The 15,580-nt window shown below is 32.2% G+C and overlaps 2 protein-coding genes across 3 annotated transcripts; both read right to left on the bottom strand.

Annotated features, from left to right (window-relative positions):
* Positions 1-60: 60 nt before the first annotated feature.
* LOC115974275 (probable 1-acyl-sn-glycerol-3-phosphate acyltransferase 4) lies at positions 61-3,744 on the bottom strand. Of its 2 annotated transcripts, none has more exons than XM_031094546.1 (5): positions 3,461-3,744; positions 2,451-2,505; positions 1,622-2,275; positions 1,160-1,290; positions 61-643 (listed from the first exon to the last, which is right to left on the bottom strand). In XM_031094546.1, exons 3-5 carry the CDS (start codon positions 2,194-2,196, stop codon positions 195-197), a joined length of 1,155 nt encoding a protein of 384 aa, XP_030950406.1. In that variant the 5' UTR covers positions 2,197-2,275; positions 2,451-2,505; positions 3,461-3,744; the 3' UTR covers positions 61-194. The 2 variants fall into 2 exon arrangements, with proteins under 2 accessions (XP_030950406.1, XP_030950407.1); XM_031094547.1 differs by having other exon boundaries at positions 1,622-1,907; positions 3,461-3,741.
* Positions 3,745-7,690: 3,946 nt separating this feature from the next.
* Positions 7,691-8,884, bottom strand: LOC115977951 (elongation of fatty acids protein 3-like). The gene has a single exon (XM_031099984.1). It carries the CDS (start codon positions 8,643-8,645, stop codon positions 7,758-7,760), a length of 888 nt encoding a protein of 295 aa, XP_030955844.1. The 5' UTR covers positions 8,646-8,884; the 3' UTR covers positions 7,691-7,757.
* Positions 8,885-15,580: the final 6,696 nt, after the last annotated feature.

Here is a 15,580-nt window from a genome sequence, read left to right as displayed (position 1 = left end):
TTATCATTTCAGCGGCAAACTTGAATATGTAAAAAGTCTCTAACAGTAAAGACTAAAGAATTACTCTCAAGGTTCTGATCACCCAACAAATAGTCAACATTCCAAAACATTAAAATTACAGCAGGAGATTCAAACATTCAGAAATTAAGTTCATAAACAAGAATTTATTGTTCCAATTTCTAATTCACAAGCTACTACGCGCTTCTTGTCTTTTTGCTATAGAACATTGCTCTAAGAAAGCCTAAAACTGGCCAAGGTTGAATTTTGAAATATGTAGCAAATGAAAGGTATGCACATGATAAACCTACGTATATTTTAAACCAAATGGACGAAAAAAAGGTAAGATAAGTAAAATAAACTGTCAAAGAAATTACAACAGTAAAATTTACCAAGCACTTCAGCGTAGAAAGCTCTTCTTCTGTTCCTTGGTTAGGGAAATGGCCTTGAGCTTTAAAATCGGAGAGTAACTGGTCCTTGAGCTGGAAGGTATCCATTAACCAATCAGCAGCCTCACTATCAGATGCAGGAATCTTCTCAACAGGGAAACGTCGAATATGAATGTGAACTTCTGAAGGATCCACACCAAACGCATTATCCAAAAAAGAAGGGCATTGATGCTTGTATGCAAAGGTCACATCATAAACTGCAGTTTAATAAACATGAAAGGTTATTAAGCATCAAACAAGCTATTTGAAATGAAAATGATAAACAAGTACAACTCCTGTCATAAGAATTACAAGTAACAAACAAACAGCTATCAAGATTAGATGTGACTAAACTAGCAAACATTTCAACTGAGTTCACCACCTGCAGTTTCAATCATCAAGACGTTGTCAATAGATTCTACTGAAAGCAGTCATTTTTCTTCCATTCCTTTGTAAGTTTCACAACACTAATCTACAGTCCCAATGGTAATGCGAAAGGAATCAGGAATTGCAGTTATTAAGGCAGAGAAGGCCGCAAAGCATCATCTTTGGGAAAGAGTTGGCATTACCACATGCGCAGATCACAGTATAAGCACATTCAAATTCTCATCCTTACCAGAGATATGCAATTAATTTTACTAAACAATTGCCAATGCAAACCCCTCCCTTGAAAGTGAAAAAAAAAAAAAAAAAAAATTATTCAATGGAAGACGAGCATAATTTTGTAAAAGAACCTGCATCCAAGGAGCCCTGCAGAGCATCTAAGCAAGCACAAAAGCCCCTTGTTTTGGGGAGCAGGACATTCTCCAGCATAGGAAGTCCAGCTTCAGCTGCAAATTTTTTACTCTTTTTGCATTTGTCTTCACTGTATAAGAAAGCAAGGAAAAGTTAATGTCTTACATGGAGTAAACATAAGTCTTACATCCAAATAAAATTTCATGGGTTCAAAATGTGTCCTAGAACAAAACAATATGTGGACAGCATATAAGGAAAGATGCATAGCATATATGAAAAGGACTGCATGCATCACTTACTATGTGTCAAGATCTGTAATTGCTAGCCAAAATGAGTTAACTTAAGATTAATAAGGTCAAAAAAGACATATGCTGAACTTAATTATATTAATCTTTTCCTATAAAATAAGATTCATGCACACAGAATTTAATAGAATATGAAAGAAGATAATGAGGTCGTACGTAAAATCAGTTCCTTCGGGAAAAACAGCGAGCCATAATGGATCTCGAGGATTCGTAAACGTTGAAAGCATATTGCGCATAACAGGTTCATCAGTTTCCCACTTCCTCTCCACAGGAATAAACTCCAAGATGTGAAATCCCCAACCAAAAAGAGGTAATTTCATCAAGCTGCTCTTAAGGATATACTTGATGTAGCCCAAACGCCCCTTCCGCAATGCAAGATTCCACAAGTACATCCAATCAACCTCAGTTCTGTGATTGGCAATAAGCAAAACACGCTCCCCTGCTGGAACAATGTCTCCCGAAAAAACCACTTTAGTCCTATTTATTTTTTCAAATAGAGCTGGCCACATGGCAAGCCACATACCAAAGATGAAGGATGTTACTTTCCTACTGCAACGTATGCTGACAAGCCGCAACATAACAACAGCCACGGGTGTAAAATACACTAAAAACATGAAGGCAGTGGAAATATACACCAGTAAACAAGTAATACCCCTTAAAGTCCTAATAGGAGTCAAAGGGCGGTGCTTTAATTTATTTATATCAGATTTGAGTGGCCCGTAAACTTCCATATCTCTTCAGAAACTGTTCAAAAACCTTACTCCTAAAGACAGCTACAATAGTGGGCCTCCAAAGTTACTGGAGATGTTCCTAAAATTCGAGGGAAAATAAATAAAAACAAATATTAGGGGGGGAAATGTCCATCTTAAAAGAAAAACAGTCCATATCCATGTCATAGCTTCTCTATCAAACAGCTAAATTGAACATGTAAACCAATTCCAAGAGAAGATCATAAGTCATCAGTACAACTAATAATAAATCTTACCACTATAGGCTGAGCAGTGTTCCAATCGTCGAAGAAACCCCCACATAGCTCATCCCTGATGAAGCAGAAGGCCATTAAACCTTAGATTGAGCGAGAGTTTGGTGTTTTTGATAAGTGTCTCTAATGCTAAAACTCAAACCGACATTCATTTGGACTAGAAGCCCAACAAAAATGAGGAGATCCAGTCAAATATTAAAACAACATAGTAAAGCTTGAAGAAAATATTACTCTTCTTATTGCCATCATGATAACAAATTTTCTAAATTAAAAGAAAGTCTCCAACCAAAGTGGCAAGGAATGATCCATTTCACGGTTAAATTTGGTTTCTTGTATCTAAAAGCGTACATGACGTGCCTAGTATTAGATACAACTTTAAATCTGTAATATTTGATCCGTACTATAAAATGAAATTTATTTAAAATGGATATTGGAGAGGATCCTTTTCTGGCAAGGAAAATACAAAGCAAAGATCAACGTCATTTATCTTTTTAACTTAGGTACGGTTTTCAGGTGTTGTATCTAAATTTCCTTGAATTGAATTCAACTACATGGTTGTATTGACCAAATACAACAAAAAATGATGTTATCTTTATCCAAGGACAATTAAATTCAACCACGTGGTTCATTGGTCAATACAACAACATGGTCCAATATAATTGGAAAACCTAAGGAACAGGAATTAGAACAGCTTTCATAACTCTTTGTTCTTTACTTCAAAAATTGACTATGAATCACTCAAATAACCAATTCACAACTTAGCATAAATCAAATCTCAAAAATTGTACTTCTCATCAGTTTATATCAGTTTCATTAACCAAATCACAAATGGAAATCTAGACCTATCCTGAATAAGATAATTAGGCCTTAATCATAGGAATTATAAAATAAAAATCCTAATCACTTTTGACAATCTTAACAGAAACCGCTAAACCATGAATATTACATAAAAAAACAAATCTGAAATTCTAAATTTAATTTTTCAACATGAACATGATAAGTTTCAGAGATACCTGAGAGTCAGACCAAACGCGAAGTGTGAATTGTCGGAGAGTGGAATGATTAAAGGTTTTGCTTTTTGGCTTCGAGATTAAGGTTCTAGAATACAAAACCTGTCATATATAGATATAGTTATACGACTTTTTTTATAAATATATATCGGAAAAGTTTGGGTTAGGTGTTGCTGTGGTATATAAAGGGTTATACTTATAGACCAATAGAACAGAGAAATGTGAATCTGAAGAGTTTTTGGATTCCAGGGGAGAGGTATACTGTATATGCACAGGGTTAAAAGCACAATGAGGTGGGCCACGTCATTGGTTGGATTCATTCGGATAAGTCAAACTGAAAGCTTCGTTTCTTTCGGTTACATTGGTTAGGAAGTAGTACTATTTTTTAGCTAATAATAGCTCGGAATAATCAATAATATGTTTAAATAAAGTGGAGGTTGGGTTTACACTGTTTAGTTGCATTTAATGGACTCTCAGCATTTGTGGGTTAGTTTCTACTCCACATTGGACCCAAAATGGCCCAACAAACTGATCATTGCTTCCCAACCTCTAACAATGTTAGCTGGGGTAAGTTTTTTTTTTTTTTTTTTTAGTAGGATAAGAGCCCAATTTTTCAATGCATGTCTTCATGGACAAGCATTCTCCAAATTAAGTAAAAAGCTTAGTTTGAGTCTAACAATAAATGGATAGGATTAAGAACCTAGCAAATTCAATCCATTATACTCGTCTTTATAAGAAAATATATCACGGATCCGATATATGTATTATTTCTCTCACAATATGTGGAGCGAATTTATAAGAAGATATATTATGCATCTGATATATGTATTATTTTTCTCACAATATGTAGAAAGAATACTTAATTATAGGTCGAACTGAATTTAAAATGCAAAAATAAGGTAAGTCTACTGGTTAGATTTGTGACTGGTTCTCAATTGAACCGATTCAACTGGCCAGTCCGATCCAATTTTTAAAACTATGATTATATGTCATATCCATTGGATAATTATTGCATCTTTATATACAACTAAAACATTAAAGTTATACTATTCAATAGTTGAAGTAGCTTCGAGATAAATTCTTGTTTGATAACCATACGATGACCTACGATTTGTTTTGCAGCAAGCCATTTTCAACTATATTGCAAAGACCTCCTCCTCTAACGTGTGAGAGAAGCTTACTACTTAATAGGCCGACATCACAGATTCACCAGCATTAATGCCAAGGCTATCTACTCTAGACCCAGCCAAGCCTGTAAGGTCCATGACCACGAGAACACCTTAATACAAGAACATTATGGACGGAGATTTTTAGTATCTTTGAATTAAATGATGTGAAAATTGAGGTTTAAAAAGTGTTGTAGAAACACGTGTTTATAGTATTCATAAAACAAAAAATATGTTTAGTATCATGTTTCAAATAAAAAAATAACATGTTTTGATATGTGAAAAAACATAATTGTGTGTTTGGTATGTGTGTTTTATTTTTAAAAAGCTGACAAGCACAGTACAATTTAATATTTTTTTATTTGATGAGTGAGAAGTCTATGTTTTGTCTAATCAAGTGAGCCTTATGGTTTTCAACATATTTACAAAAGTGTCATTAAGTAATGTTATTTGAAAACTGAAAACTGAATATGAGTTTTCTAAATTTAGTGTTTAAACACCTAAAATGAGTAACATAACTCAAACACTCCAGTAAAAAACACTCTAATTAAACGCATTGTTTTTTTTTAGCCCACAGTTTTCAGTATTTAAATACTAAAAATTGTTGATCTTTTTAAGTGTTTCAACTTTCAACCAAACACTTGTGAGAACACATTAGTACAAGAAAACATTTAACATTTATTTTCAGATTTATCTTTTAAGTGTTTCAATCAAACACTTGGAAAAAAAAATGTGAAATTTTTTTACATTGAAACAAACAGAACCTTGATTGTAAATGCAATACATTGCTTTCATACCCTTTGAGAAATTGATTTCAATACTTTTTTTTCGTACAATCTTCAAAATTACGAAAACGACCAAGGTTTGTGATAAGCCTATGATTTTCTCCGCAGGTGAACACCGACCAATTGTTCATCATAGCCCTTAACGTGTGTTTTACGTATCTACATATTTTGATTTTGTAAGGCTATGTTGCTAATGTCATGTGTCTACATTATAAGCACATGAGTAGGTAAAAAGAAATTATTAATAATTATCATTCAAGACATGATAAATGTATCATTGAATTCTGTTTTAGTGAGGGATGGGCTGATGCTGGCAGTCCAACTTGGTATTAACCACCTGCATGTTGAATTAGATGCCCAAGTTGTTGTAAATCTTGTGTAGTTTAAGAAAGATATTAATAACTCATGTGCTGTTCTACTCAATGACTGCAGGTACCTCCTGAAGCAAATCCAGCATGTCAAGAGCTGACTGCTCCTTCTCTGGAATTTTTGTTGTACTTAATGCACCGCCTAATGATGACTTTTGTAATATTTTAAATGCGGATGCTAATGGTTTGTATACTCTAAGGCTTTCAGCCAGAACATCACCTTTTATGGCTAGTTAATTTTATTGCAGTTCCCTCTTTAACCAAAAAAAAAAAAAAAAAATTCTGTTTTAGTTAGGTTTAAAAAAAAGAAAAAAAGAATTCTGTTTGATTTAAAAATTGAAACAATTAATCATTTAGAGATGAACCAAAAGCTGACGTATAGTTAGGACAAAGGTGCCATTTTATTGCTTATAAAAAAACAGGGTACCATTTTATTTTATAACGAGTATAAGAATGTTGAATATTTTGACCCATCAAAAAAAAAAAAAATGTTGAACATTTAGAAAAATGATATTACTTCAATCACAAATCATTCCATTAGCAAGATAAAAATATTGTATCCCTAACATTCTTTTTTATTTTATTTTTATATGCAAAAATTGCATTCAAGTGTCCCTAATACGTCAAAATAAGTTATTCGATTTTGAATTAATTAACCAATAATTCTAGTTATACAACTTATGTAACGTTACTCCAATAAAAACTTACCACTTTTACATGTTATGAAAAAAAAAAAAGTTGTGCCCAACATTGATCTTCATTGAAAAATGATATTCCCCTATTTGACAACCACCTCTCTAGAAAACATCTTGTTTATAGTTTATAAACTTTTCTTCTCCTGGTAAGGTCAAGCGATGGCCGAAAATAATAAATTTTAGAGATCATTTGGAAGAATATATGTTGGGTCAAACATAACTAAAAATTATTTCTGAATACTCAACGCTTGAAATAGACAGTAGCTACCTTGCTTATAGAAAAGAAACCTCAAGGGTACCAAAATCATTCCACAATCCTTAGTTATTCTTGTGCGTGGGCTCATAGAATTCAATTTGCATTTGCTGAATTTGAATATTAAGAGCCCACCCACCTCATCAAAAACAATATTCCCATTGCTGGACTTTTCTGTTCAAAGTGGAAGCTTCTACAAAGAGAGGTAATCTGTGGCTTCACATTTTCCTTTTTGTTGTCCAAGCAAACTTCCTTTGCCACCACTAAAATATAATAATATGCAGTGAATTATAGTAAGTTAAATTAGTAAAATCTTTTTTATGATTTTATTCTTTAAGGACATACCAAAAAGAATTTAATTAATGTTAGTATGATAATAAAAAACAATAGTGGGTCCTGTAAATTCTATTAGCATATTTTGGAATTTGGGTTAATGCCAATCAAGTTTAATAATTTTCAAAACTTACAATTAGTGAATTTACCAATTTGGTTCAATTAGTAAAATCTTTTTATGATTTTATTATTTTAAGGACATCTCATATACACCAAAAAGAATTTAATTAATGTTAGTATGATAATAAAGAGTGGATCATGTAAATTCCATTAACATATTTTGGGATTTGGACAAATACCAATCAGGTTTAATATTTTTCAAAACTTACCAATTTAGTGAATTTACTAACCAACTTAATTCCTACAAAATGTTAGATCAATTATTCATTTTTTTCAATTGTTTTAAGGATTGAGTTGGCTTTAAAGACTAAATTGGTCAATTTTGATGAATTTTAGACTTGATTTGCATTAATCAAAACCTTAGTATAGGAATGAAATTAACCAAAAAAGAAAAGAAAATTATTATGCAAAATACAAAAGTATATACTCATTGATCACATATACAATCCTCAATTATGGGTATATCATTATATATATATATATATATATAAAAAAAAAAAAAAAAAAAAAAAAAAAAAAAAAAAAAAAAAAGAAAAAGAAAAAGAAAAAGGGATCGTAAACTCGTACAAAGTATAAACCATCAAGTGTCTTTATCTTTGAGTTTCATCGAGGAAGCGTCATCTTCACGCGCTACCTCGAGCGTTGATTTCTTCCTCGTCAAATACATCTTCACATAGAACCTCAAGAACAGCAACAGAATCGCTCCGTTGAGAACCGAATTGAACCCCCACGCGCCCATGCCGTTACACCCGCCTCTCAGGAAGTGCAAGAGTAAAACCCCAAAATGGCAAACCAAGTTGCAGCCAAGCAAAATGACCTGGCAGTTGACGACGAATGGGAAGCACGCGCTGGGCAGCCCAATCGCGGTCCAGAAACGGTACCCGTAAACCACGGAGTACAGCAAAGTCGTCAGCAGAATCGCGAGAACTTGAAACGATTGCGAAAACTCGAGCCAGAGGAAGCTCATGAAGATTAGGATCGAGTGGTTGAAGAGACGAAAGAAAGTGAGTTTCCGTCGACGGAGGATAGCGAAGAATGTGCGGAACAGGTGGAGGAAACGCGAGAGGTAGAAAATGTAGGACCAGAAGAACACGCGCCCGCTGGGGCGCGTGCCCAGCGGGAAGCACAGGAGCCACTGAAACGGCGTCGTCGTCCTCGTCCGCCGCCAGAACCAGCGCGTGTCTCGGATCTCCGCCGCCGCGGAGAGGAGAATGCCGGTGAAAATGACGGCGGAGATCAGCGCCATGGCGAGGCTGTGGACGGCCGGGATTGGGCCGAGTGGCAGCGGGCGGCGGCGTTTGATTAGCACTAGGTTGAGGGTGGTGGCGAGTACGACGTAGGAGGAGATTGCTGTAATGACGAATGACCACGTGGAGCCCCACGATTGGGTGGGACTCCAGCGGAAGTTCACGATTGATGGGTGCTCTGATAACCAATATGTTATGTTCTGTACCAACGTTAGCCCCATTTTTCGATTTTCGCTCTTGTTGTGTGAAACTTTTTTTGTTTTTGTTTTTTTTTCTGTTTAAGCGAAAAAATGGGTATTTGGGAAAATTTATATGAGCTTGATTGGTTAAGTTGCGTTTGTGTATGGGGTAGAGTTGAGAGAAAAGAGAGAGCTCAGCTAACAGGTTTGAAAAGGAATAAATATGTTTGGGTCAGCGGATTATAAATGGAAAAATAAAACAACTTGGAGGGAAGTAAACACAATCACAAAGATGATAAATAGCTTTGAGGCTTGGAACTCAAGTTTTTTTTTTTTTTAAATTTTTTAATAGTGAAGTTGTAAGTGGGAATGTAAAAAAGGACAAAAGAGACCACGTCGGTCTAAAAGGACAACTAGACAAAGATTCAATGAGTTCGGGACCCATTTAAGCGTGTGCCATATATATAATCGACAACGTGTGCTATGTGCACAGGAAAAAAAAATTGCTTAGCATGCTAAAATTGAGTTAATAAAAAAATCATTTACATTAAGCAAAAGAAAAGAGATTTTTGTTGCCTTGGATTGGATGGTTCCATAATGGGTTTTCCGTTTTCCAATGGATCACAACGATGAGTGACATTTATGGTTTTCAACATTGGCAAAGAGGTTTAGACCAGAGAACCTTTTTACTATGTTGTTTTTTATTCATATTAATGGGGGGATCTGCTTTCAAAAATACTCCAAAGAGTTGAACTCTAGAGTAAGCAATAAGTTCAAAAAAGAGAATTCCAAATTCTCACCTCTTATTTGCTGATTAGCTCATCATACTTGGTGAAGCGAATAGAGAATACATAATAGTACATTACTAGTTTAGGAATACTTCAAGACTTATGCATCATGATTGGGCCAATATACCAACTTCTCAAACTCATCCATCATGTTCAGTAAATACGTGTGAGCTCGAGTTAGAAACATGCTAGTAGATAATTTGAGCCTTAATTAAGGTGTCAATTATGAATGTGGAGTTTATAGGAATCACTTTATCCTTGGGAAAGGGCCAGATCAACATTACATAACTTGTGGAGGTAGTTGAGTGAACAAGAGATCGGATAACAATGATGAAAGGTGAGGTTATTATCACAAGCTGCCTTAACCTTCTTCATCCGCATGGTAATCTTAATAATTCACTCAAATTCTGGTTGGGTGTCTATGATTAAAAAAAAACAATTTTGTTATTTAAGAAGGGTGGGAGTTCATCTGCAAATAAAAAACATGTGGGGGGAGTTTAAATTGTGATACCCTACATTTGTGAGAATTTGATTGAATTGAATTGTTTGAGTAGGGTTGTGAGCATATATTGAGTCTCACATTAGATGTTTACTATTTGGATCTTGAGTTTATAAGTAACTAGCATATAACCTGTGTTTACATGCGGGAATATTCAATTGTAGTGGTACTATTAATGTTAAGTTTGGATTATTAAACACATAGAATATTAGTTCGACCAAGACTTTTATGTTTTGGAGTAATTATGTTCTACAATACAATGTCAAATAAATAACGAAAAATGTACATTTGTGAAAGCTTAATGATCATTTGATTTTGTTATCTCAAAAAAAAAAAAAAATAATAACAATAATATGACATTTGAAGGTATTAAAATGGTTTTTCTTGCAATTTGGTAATATTTTTTTCGGTATTATGATACATATTTAAAACACCACTCGCTAATTAGTTAAAAATGAACATTTAGCAAATACCATATAAACATAAAAGTAAGGAACTTCTTAACCTATTGCACTATATATTAAATGTTATTGAAAAAAATTCTTTTTTATTCTATTTCATTAATCAGTTGTACAGTTTTCTACAAATTTTATTTAATTGGTGAAATATTACTGAAACTAAATATAAATTACCCTCAAAACCCAAATCTTTTTGAACTTTCAACAAATATCACAAATTATATTATCCCCCCCTCTCCTCCTCAACAATTGCCAGTTTTTTATTTATTTATTTATTTCTTAAAGAAGGATTGCCCTTAAAATAAATTTCATTAGCCAATCATCAATTAAATTCAAATTATGTAATTCAAAATCAACCAAATATTAGGAAAAAGAAAAGAAAAAGAAAAACCATTTTAGTGATCATCCTCATTCCTTGATATCACAATTTACAACATCATTAACAACATAAGATCCCTCTATCAACAATATATACTCAATCGATTAATAAAATTATTTGGGGCATGTTTGGTTAGCTGGAAAAAAAAAAAAAAAAAGGCACTGTTTTTTGTTCTCATTTTCAGTTTTTAGTGGGTCCCACTACTAAAAAACTGGTTTGGTTTTAGTATTTTTATTTAGTTTTCATTTTCAATATCCTAAAAGTTTGATTTGAATACAAAAAATGAATACAACTTCTTAGCGTTTTCGTTTTCAATGAATATGAATATATTGGCTTATTCGTAAATATTGTGAAAACACATGGTTTTTTTTTTTTTTTTCAATAGTAATGTGATGTGTGTGAGTGAGAAAAGTTATTTTTTTTGAAATAGAAAACAATGACCAAACTCGGGTATGATATATTCTATATCCAAACTATATATTCAAAACAACTTACCAAATACTACCAAATATGAAAATAAATGTTTTTTTTTTTCTATATTCAAATTCAAGATTTGAATTTAGAGTAAAGAAAATAAAAACTCAATACACCACTTTTTGAAACCAAATAAGCCCTTGGTTCCTGAGATAGGTTTATATTTGCAAAGAACTGTAAATAGGAAAGTATATATTTTTATTTTCCTTTGTGTTAAGCGAGCAAGCAAATAAAACGCAATTGAAACAAAAATAAACTAATAAAAATAAAAAAAAATAAAAAACCGTTAACCGTGCACACACACAAGACGTATTATTATTTATTACATGACCACAAAACCTTTTTGTCCTCTCTATTTTCTTACAACCAAACAAAACTTTTACCAAAATTTCATTAGAAGGAATTTGTAAATTTTTTAAATTAGAAGTGAAAATGCATCAAATCCTTTGTGGTGTGGGTTGTATCTCTATATCTGTCTTATATTTTTCCCCTTGTCTCCTAAATCAATTAACTTGCCCCATTGCCGTAATCGTTCCTAATCAAAGCCAACAATACTATCACATGAGAAACTAAAAAAAAAAAAGACTTTTCCAAAATGCCACGATTGAACCATTACTCAAATTTGAAAAACAGCCAAAATATTTATTAAAATAATCGAAGAGATAAATGATGAGACTAAAAGCGCTGACCTGGTAAGTTTTGTCACCTAAGAAATGGATTTCATATGAAAATCATTTAGGTATCTCAAGCAGTAGGTCTCGTCCCAACCTTGAGGAAAAAAAATGTTACAAAAAGCAATTCATTACTGTATGAGGAGAACAACGAAGAAAAGCAATTCAATGCTGTAAAAAGTCCAACCAAACGTGAGTTAGAATGAAACTAAAACTTTTTGCACATGAAACATAAGATATTAGTGAGTATTTGACATGACCTCCATTGAATTGCTCTGAGAGTAGGTGAGGAAGAAAAACTTCATGAGACATATCCTTAGAAGATGCATGGGCACCTTGTGGATTTTTGTGGAGTAGATATTATTGGTTTTTTGAAGGTTCATTATTATTGGACTCTTTGGTTTTTGCATCCAATAATTTACTTTGCACAAAAATTAAAAAAATTGATGGACATGTGGCACTAAATTGAATTCTAATCAGAATTTAATTGAATTTGAACTCTTTGGTTTTTGCACTTTATAATTCACTTGACTAGTTTAAAAATTAAATAGGACACATGGTACAAAATTAGACTCTAATTGAAATCTAATTTAAAATTTAATTGGATTTTCTCTAAACTTTACCTATTAATATATATATTACTTTTTTTTTTTTTTTATAAAAAGTAATTATGAAGACTCTCAATTGCAACTTGACTAATCTTTTATGGGTATAGGTAAAAATGTGGTTGATGCTAAGTATATGAAGATTGAAGACCTTGGTGTCTAAAATCCTTTGTTTAGGTACTTAGGAGTTTTTGTTTTTTGTTTTTTGTTTTTTTTTTTTTTTCATTTATGGGAAGGTCCTTTGGACATTGATATTTAACTAATCATCATCTTTCAACCAAAAAAAAGCTAATAATAACTTAATATAAATTATATAATTTTTGCGGGATTTAATTACCTGAATTAAAAAATATATTCAATCAAATAAGGGACTTAGGGTATGTTTGGTAACTATTTTTTTCCCTTATTTTCTATTTTCAAAAACAATTTTCTATTTTTGAAACTAAAACACTTGTTTGGCAACTCAAAATGGACAAAAAACAAAAACTGTTCTCAAAACTCAATTTGTGGAGGAAACTAAAAACATACAAAATGCTGTTTTCAGTTTCTAATTTTTAAAAGTCAATGAAAACACGCATTTAATTTAATGAATCTGTCTCAATTAATGAGTTAGTATTATAGTTCAAATTCTAGTAATAACATATTTTAATATTTTCTATTTTTTTCTTCAAAAAACTATCTTTTTAATTTCAGCTAACCAAACATGTTTTTTATTTCAAAAATACAAGAAAATTGTTTTTCTTTATATTCTCAAAAAAAGTTTTTGAAAATAGAAAACAAAAACTATTACCAAACATAACCTTAAAATTGAATGTGGGAGATTTTCTCAACCAATGCATCGAAGTGTATAACATTTTGCACATTATCCTTGAAATAAAATAATCCAACCATCCTTATCTTTGCGTTACTAGTCCGCACTTTAACTTACTAAGTGCCCGTTTGGTTCAGCATTTGAAGCCCAAAAAGAGCTTTTTCAAAAAAGCTCAACCCAGTTTTGCGTTTGGTAAGCTCAAAACACAACTTTTATAAAAGTTGCGTTTTGAGCATTGAGAAAAAATTAAGGGAAAACGCGGAATGGCTTATGGACCCTTGAGGGTCCATAAATGAAAACGCGCTCTGCGCGTTTTGTATTATTACCGTTGCAATATTGAAAATACCGAAATACCCATCACTAATAAACTTTGCCCTTTTCTCTTCTCCGCTCCTCTGTTACAGACCAACACCGGTCAAGAAAGTATCAACCAAATACAAACAGAGCACCACCCAACAATCACCGGTCTACCACCACAACCCATTTCAACATTTGATAATCCAAACACAAAATCAACAAAATCAAACCAATTTTACACAATTTTACAAAGGAACCCAATAATGAAATCATAACCAAAAAAAAAAAAAAAAAAACCGAGCTGACCCATTTCCGCCGCATGTTGTTGGCAGTGGGGAAGAGATCAAGCAACGGTGGAGAGGAAGACAAGCAGCGGTGAAGGCAGAGATCAAGCACCGATCTGGAACTTGGAGGGAAAGAATCATGTGTTTTGATGTGGAGGGAAAGAATCATGTATTTTTAGATTTGTGTGTTTTGATGGGATAGAGGGAAAGAATCATGCAAACGAAGAGCTAAGAAAAAAAAAAAAAAAAAAAGGAAGAAGGAGAGCTCTCTGGGACGTTCTGGAACTTGGAGAAGTGATATGGAAAAAGAAAGGAAAGAAGGAAATAAAGGAAAACAGTGGGTACGTGTGTGGACTGGAAAAAAAGAGGGAAAAAAAAAAGAAAAAAAAGAAGAAAATGCGGTAAGTGAGTGGAGGAGAAAAAAAATGAAAAAGAAGGAAATATTATCACAATATTTTCACAATAAATATTAAGTAGTAGGTTATTATTAGCTAACACTTGTGAGAAAAAATAATTTTTTTAGAAAGAGAAAAAAATAATTTTAATAGTACGTTCAAATTAAAATTAGTATCAATTTTTATCACAATATTTTTACAATACTTTCACAATAAATCTTAAGTGGTAGATTATTATTAGCTAATATTGGTAAGAAAAAAATAATTTTTTTAGAAAGAGAAAAATTGATTTAAGTATGATGAAGTAATTGATTTAAGTATCAATTTTTATCACAATATTTTTACAATACTTTCACAATAAATCTTAAGTAGTAGATTATTATTAGCTAATATTGGTAAGAAAAAAATAATTTTTTTAGAAAGAGAAAAATTGATTTAAGTATGATAAAGTAATTGATTTAAGTATGAAACATTTAAGTATATACATTGTCTTTTTTGGTCATTTACCCCTCAAAAAGCCATTTTTATAAGTGCTAGCCAAACACTCAGTTTTTTTATTATGCACTTTTTAACAGTTTTTACCAAACACTCAGCTTTTTGAAACTCCACTTTTTCATTATGCACTTTTACAAAACTCAACTTTTTCATTATGCACTTTTTCAAAAAGCTTAACCAAACTCACCCTAAGTAATGCAAGAAACTCTAAAATAACAACACTACATTACTCCTTATTTTCTGTGAAAAGTGAAAAAAAAAAAAAAATAGCAGTATGACAAGAAATTCTACAAAACAGCTACGACGTAAACCACCTGTATAAAAAATGGGGAGCTTTATTTGCTTCTCTATAAACCCAAGCAAACTTACAAGACCAAAAATTCTCCATAGAATAACATTTATTTATTGGAATAGTAGATTAACGAGCTATACAAAACAAATAGGTCAATTAATATGTATTCTGAATCAAGAGTTTTTTTGGTTTAGTGGCATTACCTAGTAAACATGAGATCTCATCCCTTCTCCCAAGTTGTTATAAGGGTAAAAAAAATTTGCTATTATATTTTCGTCCTCATATTTTAGGCCTATTTTTAATTTTCTTGACATTCAAGAATCAAAGCTAGTCCTTAACTCCTCATTAAAAAATATAGAAAAGAGAAAAAATTGATGTGGCTTTTTAGCCATATAAGTATATAAGTACTAATATGACCACTAAAATTTAAATACGTTAAAATCTTTTAATATTAGATAGTTTGCCCAAAAAAACATTTTTTTTTTTTTTTTGTAAGCAAGGTACGTAATTATATAGACTAAATTAATTA

Source organism: Quercus lobata, chromosome 2 (assembly GCF_001633185.2).
Source record: "Quercus lobata isolate SW786 chromosome 2, ValleyOak3.0 Primary Assembly, whole genome shotgun sequence".
Taxonomy (NCBI): domain Eukaryota; kingdom Viridiplantae; phylum Streptophyta; class Magnoliopsida; order Fagales; family Fagaceae; genus Quercus; species Quercus lobata.
Note: the sequence above shows the minus strand (reverse complement) of the source record. Positions and strands in the feature narration are given on the sequence as shown.

Coding starts and splice junctions, on each gene's coding strand:
- LOC115974275 (XM_031094546.1), bottom strand. CDS start 2,196: ATGGAAGTTTACGGGCCACTCAAATCTGATATAAATAAATTAAAGCAC. Junction 1,291..1,621: donor CCCGAAGGAACTGATTTTAC/GTACGACCTCAT, acceptor TTTCTTATACAG/TGAAGACAAATGCAAAAAGA. Junction 644..1,159: donor GCAGGGCTCCTTGGATGCAG/GTTCTTTTACAA, acceptor ATTAAACTGCAG/TTTATGATGTGACCTTTGCA.
- LOC115977951 (XM_031099984.1), bottom strand. CDS start 8,645: ATGGGGCTAACGTTGGTACAGAACATAACATATTGGTTATCAGAGCAC.